The sequence below is a fragment of the Lipotes vexillifer genome, unplaced genomic scaffold (genome assembly GCF_000442215.2).
Source record: "Lipotes vexillifer unplaced genomic scaffold, Lipotes_vexillifer_v1.1 scaffold490, whole genome shotgun sequence".
Taxonomy (NCBI): domain Eukaryota; kingdom Metazoa; phylum Chordata; class Mammalia; order Artiodactyla; family Lipotidae; genus Lipotes; species Lipotes vexillifer.
The window spans coordinates 4,182,686-4,195,555 of NW_006796397.1; the positions used below are offsets into that span (position 1 = coordinate 4,182,686).

Sequence of the window (12,870 nt, forward strand, 5' to 3'; positions counted from 1 at the left end):
TTGATAGCAGTTCATCTAATAAGATTTTAGAGTTGAGGTGCCAGTGGGGGACCAGGAAGAGGATGGAATTATTTAGCCAAGCTTAATATGAAATAATCATGTGATGGGGCTGCTTAAAAATTTTAATCTAATCTTATACTTAGCCATGATAGCTATTGTCAGATATTTGAAGAACTGTCTTATAAAAAAGGGAATCCAGGAAGGAAGGTTTTGTTCACCCATGGAATGAACTCCTTCATTAGGTTTCATTAGTGGTACTATTTAAACCAAGGTTGCATGACTCAGTACTATAAAAGGGGTTGAAGTATTAATGAAAACTTGAATTAGATGGACATCTTGGGTCTCTTTCCGACTGTAAAACCTGAGTCCATTATTTCTCCTTTAATAGAAATTTTCTATCACTGGACACTTCAGAAATTAACAATAGGAAGGTGTGGTAGGGTTAAGAGGAATGAGCACCAAACCAGCTTCCTTCCTTCCTTTCCTTTCCTTTGCCTTTTCCTCTTTTTTTTTTTTTTTTTTAAAGTACCCAATACACTGAAAATGGGCTCTCAGTGAATGTTCAATGAATGTACTTAATTGTCACTTGGGTTCATGTTCTAGCTCTCTAGCTAACCGGGCTCTCAGTGAATGTTCAATGAATGTACTTAATTGTCACTTGGGTTCATGTTCTAGCTCTCTAGCTAACCAGCAGTGTGAATTTAAGCAATTTAACCTTTACATCTGTTGACTAATCTGTAAAATAAAAGTAGATGACTTTATGAGTCTCTTCTATTTCTAATATTCTATTTGACAGATTTGTTTGTTCTTTTTACTTGAAGAAGTTCTGAGCTTTGGGAGTTTCAACTGGTAAAGAAAATTACTAGTAGTAATTTTGAAAGTCAGTGGTGATAGTTTGGAATTTTTTTGTTTGTTTGTTTTAGTTTTTGTAGCTTTGAGGATGGTCTTTTATAACTTAATTGTTTTTCTGTTGGGCCCTAGTCTTTAAACTTTGAAGAAAAGGCAGAAATGACTCTGAAAGAAACTTTCTGGAACAAAATAGAATATTTTCTAGAATTGAATGTTTAGATTTTAAAGTGGTATGTGATGATAAAAAAATTACTGAGCCATTTTGGGGTTTAGGGCTAACCAAAGTCTATAATTGTTATGAAAATAAAATCCCCAAATTTACATTATTTTTTAAAATTATAGAGATTATTGGTTTGCATTAGTATTAGAAGTATTGGGAAATAAAATGGCATATTTCTCCTTACTTTTTATATTCTTTCCTGTTAATATTTATTAGAATCTTTTATGGTTGATATTAAAGTAATTCTAATGTATTATTACTTTCCCAGGTTATAGAATTAAAATAAATTTAATAACATAATAAAATCCCATTTTTATTGTATTTTACAGTTTATAGTTCTCGCAGGCATATCATTTGAGCTATACAAGTATTAATAAAGAAACTAGTGAAGGATTTATACTCCCTTTTTTATAGGTGAGAAAGCAAGCTTTGAAAGGTTAAATGGCCTTAGGTCACATAGCTTGTCAGTGAGGACCTGGAATTAGAATTTAGATCTGACTACTAGTCAGTACACTTTTCTTCTGTATCACATTGCCTCTATCTGGCACCTGTGTATTACTGATTGATGAAATTATAGTGCATTAAATTGTTTCTTGATACTTCACAGCTGGCAGACACACCAAAATCTGAAAGATATGAGCATGTTCTGGAGGCATTAAATGATTACAAGACCATGTAAGTTGATTTATTTTATGTATCCCTATGAGGGAGATATTTAGTAAGTATAAGGAATAATGGCATTAAGAATTGCGGGATTGATTATAGAGTTAGTACATACCATTTAAAACCTTTTAATGTCCTCTTCTCTTTCAGTCAGAGTAAAGCAGTGATTCTCAAAGGCTGGAGAAGGGAAGATCAGTCCTCTGGGAATGGTGGATGGGAGGCATTATCAGTGTCTCAGGGGAATTTGGTCAGTTCAGTTGAAAAAGCATACTCAATACTGACTTGTTTTTATAATTTAATCTACTGAAAGTAAAATAAAATCTTGCTAGCTGGTAGGAATATGCAAAAGATAGGGGGATATAGTATAGAGAATGTAGATTTTTAAATGATTGAGGTCTCCTGTGGTTTTAAGTTTAGTTATTGCCATCATTTAGAGAATAGTAATATTAGTTTTTGATAATTAGTAGTATTTTGATAAATAATAGTATTAGTTTTTGATTTAAGTTTTTGATAATTAAGTTACATTGTTTGATACATTCTTGTATAGATCTTTCCCTTTTTTTTTTTAAACCAGCACATCTACATCTCTTAAAAATATTTTCAAAATGCAATAGAAATAATTTTTTAAATGTATATGCTGGTTCCAACCAGCTATTGAATTATAACATTTTTGTTTGCAGCAAGTTGCTTTTTTTGAACTTAGCAACATTTCCTCATTAAAAAATGTTACAAGTGGCTAGATCTTTAGGCCAGCTCAAAAAGCCACGAGCAGTTACAGTGCCATAAAAATACTTTATGGGACGATGAATTCTGTAATCCAACTTACTGTGCTTGAAATACATTTGTTCCTGTTATGGTGGAAATGGGAGCTCCCCTTTCTCAAACCTATATAAAAGTGGAAGAACAATGTAAGCACTTGGTAGTGGTTTTTATGGCCAGGCATGCATGCTCTAGTAGAGCTAAGAGGGTGTTTTAGAATAAGGACCCTAAGGACTTTGGGAAAGGATTAAGGAGCATATTTTTCAGAAACTCAGGCCCACACTGAAATGTCACTTCTCTGCTCCAGGTTATTTCCAATTCCAGATCTGACATACCAGACACCCCTTTTATTTTCTGGGCCTCTAGGATTGGTCTCCTATTTTCTTTTCCAGTGCTTTCACTGATTACTTTCTGGCCAGGGTTTCTCTCCTCACAGATCCACTCTGAAATAGAATTATTCTTTTCCTAAACCTTGTTTGAGATGTTTTTGACAGATGACACTAAAAATATGGAAGAACACATTGGAACTAAAAAGACACCACTCTCTATTCTTCGTTCTAACTTTAAAAAGTTAGATGCCACATTTTAAAAAGAAAAATGGACATGTGTTCTTCTCCCTTCTGATACTATTCCTCTCTCCCTACTCCCCCATCATATCCTACTATGGACTGGCTCTGGAGCAGATAAGAATCAAAGAAAGCAAGGGGCAAAAAGTCAGTTTTTCTAGTATTGGGTGGACTTTCATGTGTAAAGGCTTTATATCTGAAAGTTATAACTTAGGGTCTGCCATGTATATGTGTTCAGTTTTTAAATTTTTAGTTAATTTTTTTAAAAAATTTAGGTTTATGTCTGGGAAAGAAATAAAGAAGAAGAAGCATTTGTTTGGGTTGCGAATTCGTGTTCCTCCTGTGCCACCAAATGTGGCTTTCAAAGCAGAGAAAGAACCTGAAGGAACTTCCCATGAATTTAAAATTAAAGGCAGAAAGGCATCCAAACCTATGTCTGATTCAAGGTAAAAGTTGATCTGTGGCTTAGTTTTTCTCGTTAGCTTATTTGTAACTAAACATGTGTGTCATTTAGTCTCATTAGTATATTTGAAAGTACAAGTGGCAGTGACCCTGATTTGTTTTCCTGTTTATAATTTCTTGCTTGGACAAGGTACAAAGAGTTAATGCTAGATGTTTATTTATTTACGTTTAGATCTAAGGCTTTCCATGAATAGGCCCTATTGATTTTGTTAGCAAACAGCTTAAGTACTGGCCTGTTCATTTGTTTGTTCATTTCTCATTAGTTTGTTCATTCATTCCATTTATCAAGCACCTTACTGTCTAAGTGCTGGAGATATAAAAACAAATGAGACTTTCTTTCTGCCCTGTTGGGGTTTACATTATAGTGGGGAAGAAAGGTGATAAACAAGTAAAATAATTACAGATCATGCTAATACCATTTAGGAAATAGCAAACAGATTTAGACTGTACTGGGATGGATAGAGATGTAGGGGTCTACTTTAAGAAGGAGGCTTAAGGAAGGCCTATTTAAGATAGTATTTAAGCTGAAACTTAAAGAATGAGAATGACCTAACAATGTGAAGAACAAAGGGAAGAATATTTCAGGTAGCAAAAGTAAGTGTGAAGCTGTGAGGCATGTTCTAGGAGCTCACAGAAGGCTACTGAGGTGTGAATGAGGGCTAGAGAATAGCATCAGGTGCTAGAAATGTTGGGTAGGGCTTGGTCATACAGAGTTTTGTAGGTCTCATAAGGAGTTTGGGTTGTTTTCTGAGAATGGGAAGCTATTTAAAGATGTATGCAGATTGAATTATCCTTTAAAAATACTTCTTTGGGTGCTGTTTGGAAAACAGATATCAGTAGAGGTAAGAATAGAAGAAAAAATTGACTTCGTTCACTTTTCTAGTTGAGAGGTAAATAATGGTTGCTTATGTAGGTGTAGGTGGTAGCAGTCAAACAGAAAATAGATTCAAGATCTCCACTGGAGGCAGAATTTGCTGGCTTTGCTAATGAATTAAATTTCTGAAAGGAAGGGAGAAATGAAGTTACACAATGCCCAGATATCTGGCTTGAGCAACTAGTGGATGGTGGTAACGTACCAAGGTCTGGAAGAACAGATTTTGGTACGGTGAATAAAGCATTCTTCTGTTTCATACTCATCGAGTTTGAGATTCTTATGAGGAATATCTAAGTGGTGATGATGTTAGATATAGGCAGTTGGGTGTGTAAATCAGGAGCTCAGGAGAGGTCAGGACACGTGATAATAAATTTTGAAGCTGATTTACAAAGCCATGAGAATGGATGAAATTACCTAGAGAGAGAGGGGAAGAGAAGAGAATGTGGCCCAGAATAATGTCCTGCTATCATTTAGAGTTTTGAAAGAAGTGAAATAAATGAAGGAGACTAGCAGAAAACAATCAGTGAAATAGGAGGAAACCAGGAAAGTTTGATGTCATGAAAACCAAGTGAAGGAGAGTATTTCAAGAAAGATGTGGGTATATTAAACTACTGAATGTTGTTGCAGAGACGCAGGTTAAGATGAGAGAAAAATGTTCATTGGATTAGATAACATTCTGTTATTAGTGACCTTGACAAAAACAATTCTCCTTGAGCGGTAAAGGTAGAAATCAGATGGGAGTGGGTCACTGATCGAATCCAGCATTGCCCAATTTACGTGTCAAAACTGGGGTTTTTCTACAATAAGGGACATGGGGCGGATTCAGAATGATGATGATGATGATGATAAAGGAAAAGGGGAAAAAAAGGAAGTAATCTTTAAAAATTCTGAAAGAGAAGGAAGAAAGTGGAAAAGGGTATGTATCATCAGCTCTCAGAAGTAGTTTTACTGTACTGTAAAGGGAATGGAAGCTGAATCAATTTTTTTTTTTAATAGATAGAAGATAATTGTAACTTGTTTTTGTGTGTCAGTGGAGAAGAGAGTGGTATAGGAGAGGGGGAGGAAACTGAAGATATTGTAAAGTCTTTGAGAAGCCAAAAGGGACAGGATTTAGAGCCTAAATGTGGGAGTAGCCTTTGATAGGAGGACTTACACCCTTCTGTTGAAATGGGGTGTAAAAGGAAAAGGTGGGTACAAGTGCTGGTTCTGTTTTAGATTTAGCATTTGGAAGATGACTAAAGTTATTGCTTGGTAACTTCTGTTTTCTCAGTGAAATGATGAGGGAAAGACAGCTGAGAGGGAAATTTAAGGAGCAAATACAAGCTATGAGATAATCATCTTGGAGAATAAGAAAATGTAATTACAGAGCGTTGACAGTGCTTTATATCCATTTGAGTTGGTAATTAAGTAGATCCTACTTTCAGGGTTTGTTTTTTCTTAAGGAAAGAATACTTACTCCTATCACTTTCAAATTTTATCATTAATCTTTTGCTAACAATTGCTTATATTGTGAATTAGAAAAAAGATTTCCACAATCTTTCTCATTCCTGTCATGATTTTGATAGGACACTTTGTCTGTGGTAGCTATAAGGTTTTCTTTTGATGCCACCAGGTAATGGTTTAACTTTCTCTAAAGGTATTCTCAGTTTCTTCTGGGATCTATGTATGAATTGGACTAAAGTGTACTTTCTTTAGTCCAGGGGTCCTTTATAAATGTTAATGGTGATCATCTTTCCAAAAAACAAAAACAAAAAAATGTATACCCCATCCATCTTATCCTTGAAACTTTTGATTATAGTTCTATAACTTCTCTACTTTCTATGCTTCTCTACTTTCTCCTTCCTTGTATTTCCACCTTTATTTTCCCCAACCTTAGTTTGGTGTGTGGAGGGATAGTCTTTCCTAGTTTTCTCCAGTCACCTCTTTCTAGCCTATTATATATTGTTCCTTTACCTTGTTTTTAAGTTGAATGTTCCTGGATAATGTTCTTATAGCACTTAAACCATTTTATTATCCTGCTTGTATATACATTTGTCACCTTCAAACTATATTGTGAACCCTTAGCACAGGGAATGTCTTTGTATTCCTATTGTTAGTATCCCCTTTATATGGAGATGTTTGTTGAATAAATGAAATGGATGTTCCGTGTATTGATATTTGCCATTCTTCCCTTCTGTTAATTAGAGATGTTCTTGACCTATTGCTTTTTCCCCCTTCCTATTGCTTGATATTTGCCTTTGTGTCTCAAAAATGGTTTTCTTGATCTTTCTAATTTTGTCCTTGAATGACTCCCCTGCCCAGTATGAAAGATTCCTTCTTCCTTTACATTCTCCCACCCCGGGCTTCATTCTCTTTCTGATTAGCATCATTTAGGACCCCACAGGATGTCCCTGTTTATACCTACTCTATTTTAACATAGATACTTCCTGGCTCCATGAGGTTAACTACTAAATTTGTAATCACTTTTAGTATAGTAAATTCTTGAAACATCCTCCAAGTACCTACATAGTAACAACCTAAATGAAATAATTGAACTTTAAGGAGTTTTTGAATCTTCCATCTAATATAGTAGTATTTTTTTGTTTCGTTTTATGTTTTTTTAAAAAAATTTTAGGTGGTATGTATTTTTCAGAATCGTATTAGAGAACTTTTTTCTTAAACCTTTTGTATATAAATATCTCTTAAGAAATATTTAAATTAGAATGTATTATCTATGAACTTGACTAAGCTTGTAGATTTAACTTTGTTGTTTTTATATTACCATTAATGTAAAAATATAAGTATAATCTAATTATCACATAAGTAGAGCTATGATAGTGTATATTGTCCATTGTCTTTTTGTTTTCTTTGTGCAGAGGTTAAATACATAAATGGTTTTATGTTTCAGGGAAGTAAGCAATGGCATAGAAAAAAAAGGAAAGAAAAAGTCTGTAGGTCGTCCACCTGGCCCATATACAAGAAAAATGATTCAGAAGACTGCTGAGCCACCTTTGGTAAGAGGATATATTGGCATATGTTCTCAGAGAGGAAGTCTGCTTGAAATTACTGAGAAACTAATATCTTTACTTTAGAAACCATGCTTTAAGTGTGTTTTTTTTATTTTCCAGGATAAGGAATCAATTTCAGAGAATCCTACTTTGGATTTACCTTGTTCTATAGGGTAAATAGAAAGTTATTTTCTCCTGCCTTAGGAATTTTCTTTTGGGGGGGAAATTAGTATTTCTACTGTTATGTAATATAGTCGTTATACCATTTAAATTCTTTTGTCTCAGGAGAACTGAGGGAACTGCACATTCATCCAATACCTCAGATGTGGATTTCACGGGTGCTTCCGGTGCAAAAGAAACTACCTCGTCTAGTATTTCCAGGCATTATGGGTAGATATTTTATGTTCTTATTCTTGACTAATTTTCCTCTAGACTTTTTCTTTGTAAAGTGATGATTAAATAAATTTTTAGCAATTGAAAGTGATACAAGTTTGTCTTTCAGCTTTTGAGAAGCAATCTATATGTTGTTTCCTTAGGTTGTTGATATTCATCTGAATATTTTTGCTTTTCAGAGCACAGACATTAAAATTTTCACATTTGTCAGGAATTTTGCTATGTACACAGAGAAGAGGTATCCTGGTGTTTATAGGTGCTGTTTTCTGTGAGACCTTTTTATGCTTCTAATATACAAGTGTGGATATTTTTCTTAATAAGTTGGAATCAGGAACACAGATCCTTTTATTAATAAAAGGATTGTAAACTCAGGATTTTTATCAATAGTAGACTTCCCCTCTAATATTTTATTTAACCTAACTCTTCAGAAGGGCAACATTTTCCTGAAGTTTGATGTATCAGGTAAGAAAAGTTAAGTTTACTTGGGGCCAGAGCTATGAGCTTCTAGGTTTTATACTTCCTCTTGTTTAATTTTTGTTCACAATTCAAAACCTGCTCTTGTAAATCATATAAAATTCTAAGTATTTAAAGGCTTAAAATGTAACTCATTTTTAAATGAATTGTGAATAATAATAATGTGAGCTTTTTTTTTTGCCTCTTGCCAAGCATTGTGTTAAGCTTACATATGTCTTTTTTTTTTTTTTGTACATCGTCTTATTTAATTCTTAAAACAATCTTTTGAGTTGTTCCCATTTTATAGACAAGAAAACTGAGACTTAGAAGGTTTTTGTAACAAGCCCAAGATGGCATGTTTATTAGCAAGTATACAGAGCTGGGATTTTAACTTTGGCAGTATGATTATAAAATCTTTGAATTTAGCTGTTACGCTTTATTTTATTTTATTTAAAAAATTTTTTTTTTGGCGATACGCGGGCCTCTCACCGCTGTGGCCTCTCCCGCCACAGAGCACAGGCTCCGGACGTGCAGGCCGAGCGGCCATGGCTCACGGGCCCAGCCACTCCACGACATGTGGGATCCCCCCGGACCGGGCACGAGCCCGCGTCCCCTGCATCGGCAGGTGGACCCTCAACCACTGCGCCACCAGGGAAGCCCCTGTTATGCTATATTTTGACTTTGTTTTATAAAATCATTATATTTCTGAACTCAAAGATTGTCTAGTTCAGCCCCTTCACTTAATCTCTTCACTTAAGAGAACACAGAGGATAAGAGATTTAAATCTGGCCGATATCATATTGAGCTAGACCAAAGGTACCCTGACATCTAGTTTAGGCTTATTTCTTACTTAACAGTAGGCCTAGAATTAGTAACGAAGAGAATCTTTATACTAGTTCTGCCATCTGTTTAAGCACATGGAAAGGTGTCTTGTATGTAGTAGGTGCTTATTAAATGTTTCTTGCATTGAATGAATGATAGAATGAATGAACTGTCTTCTTTTTAATGATAAAAACGTTGACAAGACCTGACTTACAAATCCTCTTGGTAAGAATTTGCCTCTTTGGCCTCATAAATCAAAAATTTCCTCTGATTCTTTTAAGCTTAATAGTACATAGTTAAGGAAGAAAAGCTCTTCAAAGGTCAGCCTCAAGAAGGTGATTGAATTTAATTAAGGCGAGTGATCATCCATTTTATATAGCATTTGTTGTTTTGATTTGGCTGATTTTTATGTCAGCAAGGGTAGACAATTGTGGCCTTGTTTGTTCTATAGATTATCTGACTCCAGAAAAAGAACTCGTACAGGAAGATCTTGGCCTGCTGCAATACCACATTTACGGAGGAGAAGGGGTCGTCTTCCAAGAAGAGCACTCCAGACTCAGAACTCAGAAATTGTAAAGGATGATGAAGGCAAAGAAGATTACCAATTTGATGAACTCAACACAGAGATTTTGAATAACTTAGCAGATCAGGAGTTACAACTCAATCATCTAAAAAACTCCATTACCAGTTACTTTGGTGCTGCAGGTAGAATAGCATGTGGTGAAAAATACCGAGTATTGGCTCGTCGGGTGACACTTGATGGAAAGGTGCAGTATCTTGTGGAATGGGAAGGAGCAACTGCATCCTGACTGTAGGACTGAACATTATGTTCACTGCACTCTCATTTTCTGTAGGTACAGTTCAAAGCCCTAAAGGAGTCTGGCTTTTACTATCTTTCTTAAAAAAAAAAAAGAAAAAAAAAAAAGGTAAAAAAAAGTCACTTAAGGAGATAATACTAGCCTTAACATGTACTTGTCAATGTTATGGATATTGTCATAAAAAGATATCTTTTAAAAATCAGAACAGAGACTTAATTTTTTAAATCTTAAGATTTGTAGAATGTTTCTAGGATAGGATATTAAAAATGATTCAAACCGATGCATGGTGTTAGATAATTTTTCTGATTATTCCATTGAGTCAGTTTTTGTGGTTAGTGGTTATCAGAGCAAACTTATCATGTAGATAGATAGCACAAGTATTTGGAGAAACATTGTCTGTTTTGTTACCAAAATGTTGGAAAAAATTTATTTCAATACCTTTTAGAATTCATAAAGTGCAGTGTATATAATGCCTACTAAAAGACTGTAAAATATTGAAATTTTCTTTCAAAGTGTAAAAAATATATTGAGCCTGTAAATTGCTCTGTGACTAGACTTCATTGTCGTCTTAATATATTCTTTGCATGTGCATATATATACACACGTGTGTATATATATGTGTGTGATTGATTATGTGACCTATGCAATACAAATTATGGGAATGGGCAGCTTTGGAGTATATATCCCATAATTCTTTTTTCAGGAATAGTTGCAGTATTTACACAGCAGCATTTCTTCTCAGGCTTTTATTGGGTGCTGTTGCTTGCTATGTATGAAGAGAAATGTGTCAGACAAGTTTAGTGTGTTCTGAAGAAGGGTGTGAACAACAGTGTTCATGGGCTTTTTCGAATGCTTTTCACTTTCAGTCCTTGTAACTCAGCTGTTCAGTACCTAAAACAAATTCAAATAGTATGAATATTATCTCCTAGAAGTAACGTTTTCAAGTTTTCATGGCACATTATGATTGTAAATGTCTCTCAGTTTTAACAGTAAGTCTATAGGAGTCCCGTGAAGATTCCTGAAATGTCTGTAGTAACTGTTAGTCATGTTGAATAAGTGTAGTATGAACAAAGTATTTTATTGCACAGGGTTAACAAACAGTATGTTGCCTGCAGAGGCAACTGCTGTTTTATTACAACATTACCTCTTGTTTTTATACAGTGTACCAAGATTTAAATTGATAACTTTATTTTACATGTGTTAAAAAAAAAGAAAAGAAAAACAGTTTCTTTTAGCACCAGTGTTAGAGCTGTCTTCTGTTTCTTTTTGTTTTGTTTTGTTTGTTTGTTTTCTTTTTTAGCCAAAGAGTAAACAGAAGAATATTCTTATTTTGGTGGCTATTCATTTTACTCTTAAAAGTGATTGGTGGATTTTAGCCTAAAAATTGGAGAATTTGCCACCAAAATGAAAAATATGTAAAGTGTAGTGATTACAGAGCGGTTAAAAATGTGGGTTAGTACTTATTTATTCCATTGATTGATTATTTGACTGTTTATAAGAAAGTTGCTTTATTTCTTTAAACATCTTCAAAAGATGACCTTTTCTTGTCACATTATAGCCAAAAGAAGCAGAGAACTTCGTAGTCCTGCATTTGGTTCCTGGTTGGCCAGGTATAAATGAGCTTTACAAAAGTGCAAATTAAGAACTGTCACTTCTGTTTACCTCCACCAAAACTTGATTTTCCCCTAGCTATTAATTTAAAGTTGCCTTTCCTGCAGCTGCAATATTTTGAATAACACACAGAGTTTGTGTTGATTTTGAATGTTTGTTTATATCTAGGGGTAATGGAAAATGTAAATCCCGTGTAACCTTATTCACTCCACGTGTATCATATTATTTCATTTTTCCCAAAGTCCTTTAATTCTAACTGAACACCAGCAGTATTTTTAGTAATTCTTTCTTTAGCATACTTGGAAGATGATTTATTAAGCTGATCTGTCTTTAGACGTAATTATTGTGAATGTTTGTTTTATTTTATCATGGTGGTTCACATGGCTCTGATGTTCAGTTTGTATTTTTGGAATTGCTTTACTTAGATTAAAACAGACCAACATTAAATGTGTGTATTTTTTAAAGAGCTAATGAGTTTTGCTTCTGTATTTGCCTGAAAATACACACTGGTGCAGTAGATGACAGCTTTTATTTAGCCAGGGAGACAAGGAGTTCTAGTTCCATTGTAAACATGTTCATTTGAATTAATCTTTATAAAACTTTGCTTTCATTTTCCACTTGTCCCCCAAATAAATATTAATAATTATTGAATGTTCATCTTAAATGATCCTGTAAAGAAGTAAACTATGTTTAGCAGCTTGTACACTTTATACTTGAAAGACAATTTATCTTCCTGTATCTACCCTGTCCCCAAACTTCAAAAAAATTCAGACTTTTTAACTGTGATTTCTTTTCTTCTTAAGTATATACAAGGTGTCAGGGTTCATGTAAAAGGATTTCCTTTTTTTTTTTTCCCCCTGAAAAGCTTTGCCCCAGGCTACAGAAAGAAAAGATGTAGAAATAATATACCTTATTCATTTTAATTCCATTTTTATTCAAAACAAATATATTTTATAAATACACTCATAGTCATGGATAAATATGGATTCTTAGGCCTTTAGGTGATCAAACTAGATCAGAATATGAGCTATCAGAGTTATTCTATAGATTCTAATGTGGGAGTGATGAAGACAGATCTTGCTGGATATATTTTGTTACTAAATGTTTAACAGAAGTGAATGTTCACTGATATGTGAGTTGAGGGTATTTTTCCATGTTTCATTTTGCAAGGTATGTTTGGTTTCTATTGTGTATGTATTAAGATTTCTGTTAGTGTTGGTGTAGAACTAATTCTGTGTTTTGGGCTACTTGATTGAGTTTTTATTAGGTACTGTTAAGTTTTGGTTGGAACCTGATCTGACTTGTATAGTTATAGCAGACTTTTATAATCTGGTTCTAGAGTGGTTTGAATGAGAATGTAATGGCAAAGGAAGATGTCTGTGCAACATTGGGA

General features: G+C 34.2%; 1 protein-coding gene across 6 annotated transcripts in view; it reads left to right on the forward strand.

Moving 5' to 3' along the window:
- The window catches only part of MTF2 (metal response element binding transcription factor 2), an 84,510-nt gene extending 72,562 nt beyond the window's left edge, over positions 1–11,948 (forward strand). For 3 of the 6 annotated variants that reach the window (XM_007468545.1, XM_007468549.1, XM_007468548.1), the window contains 6 exons: positions 1,677–1,744; positions 3,333–3,503; positions 7,281–7,386; positions 7,501–7,553; positions 7,666–7,770; positions 9,500–11,948. In XM_007468545.1, coding sequence (XP_007468607.1) covers positions 1,677–1,744; positions 3,333–3,503; positions 7,281–7,386; positions 7,501–7,553; positions 7,666–7,770; positions 9,500–9,857 — 861 coding nt within the window. In that variant the 3' untranslated portion in view covers positions 9,858–11,948. The remainder of the gene's footprint in view (positions 1–1,676; positions 1,745–3,332; positions 3,504–7,280; positions 7,387–7,500; positions 7,554–7,665; positions 7,771–9,499) is intronic. The other 3 variants (XM_007468547.1, XM_007468550.1, XM_007468546.1) reach the window with 3 other exon arrangements.
- Positions 11,949–12,870: the final 922 nt, after the last annotated feature.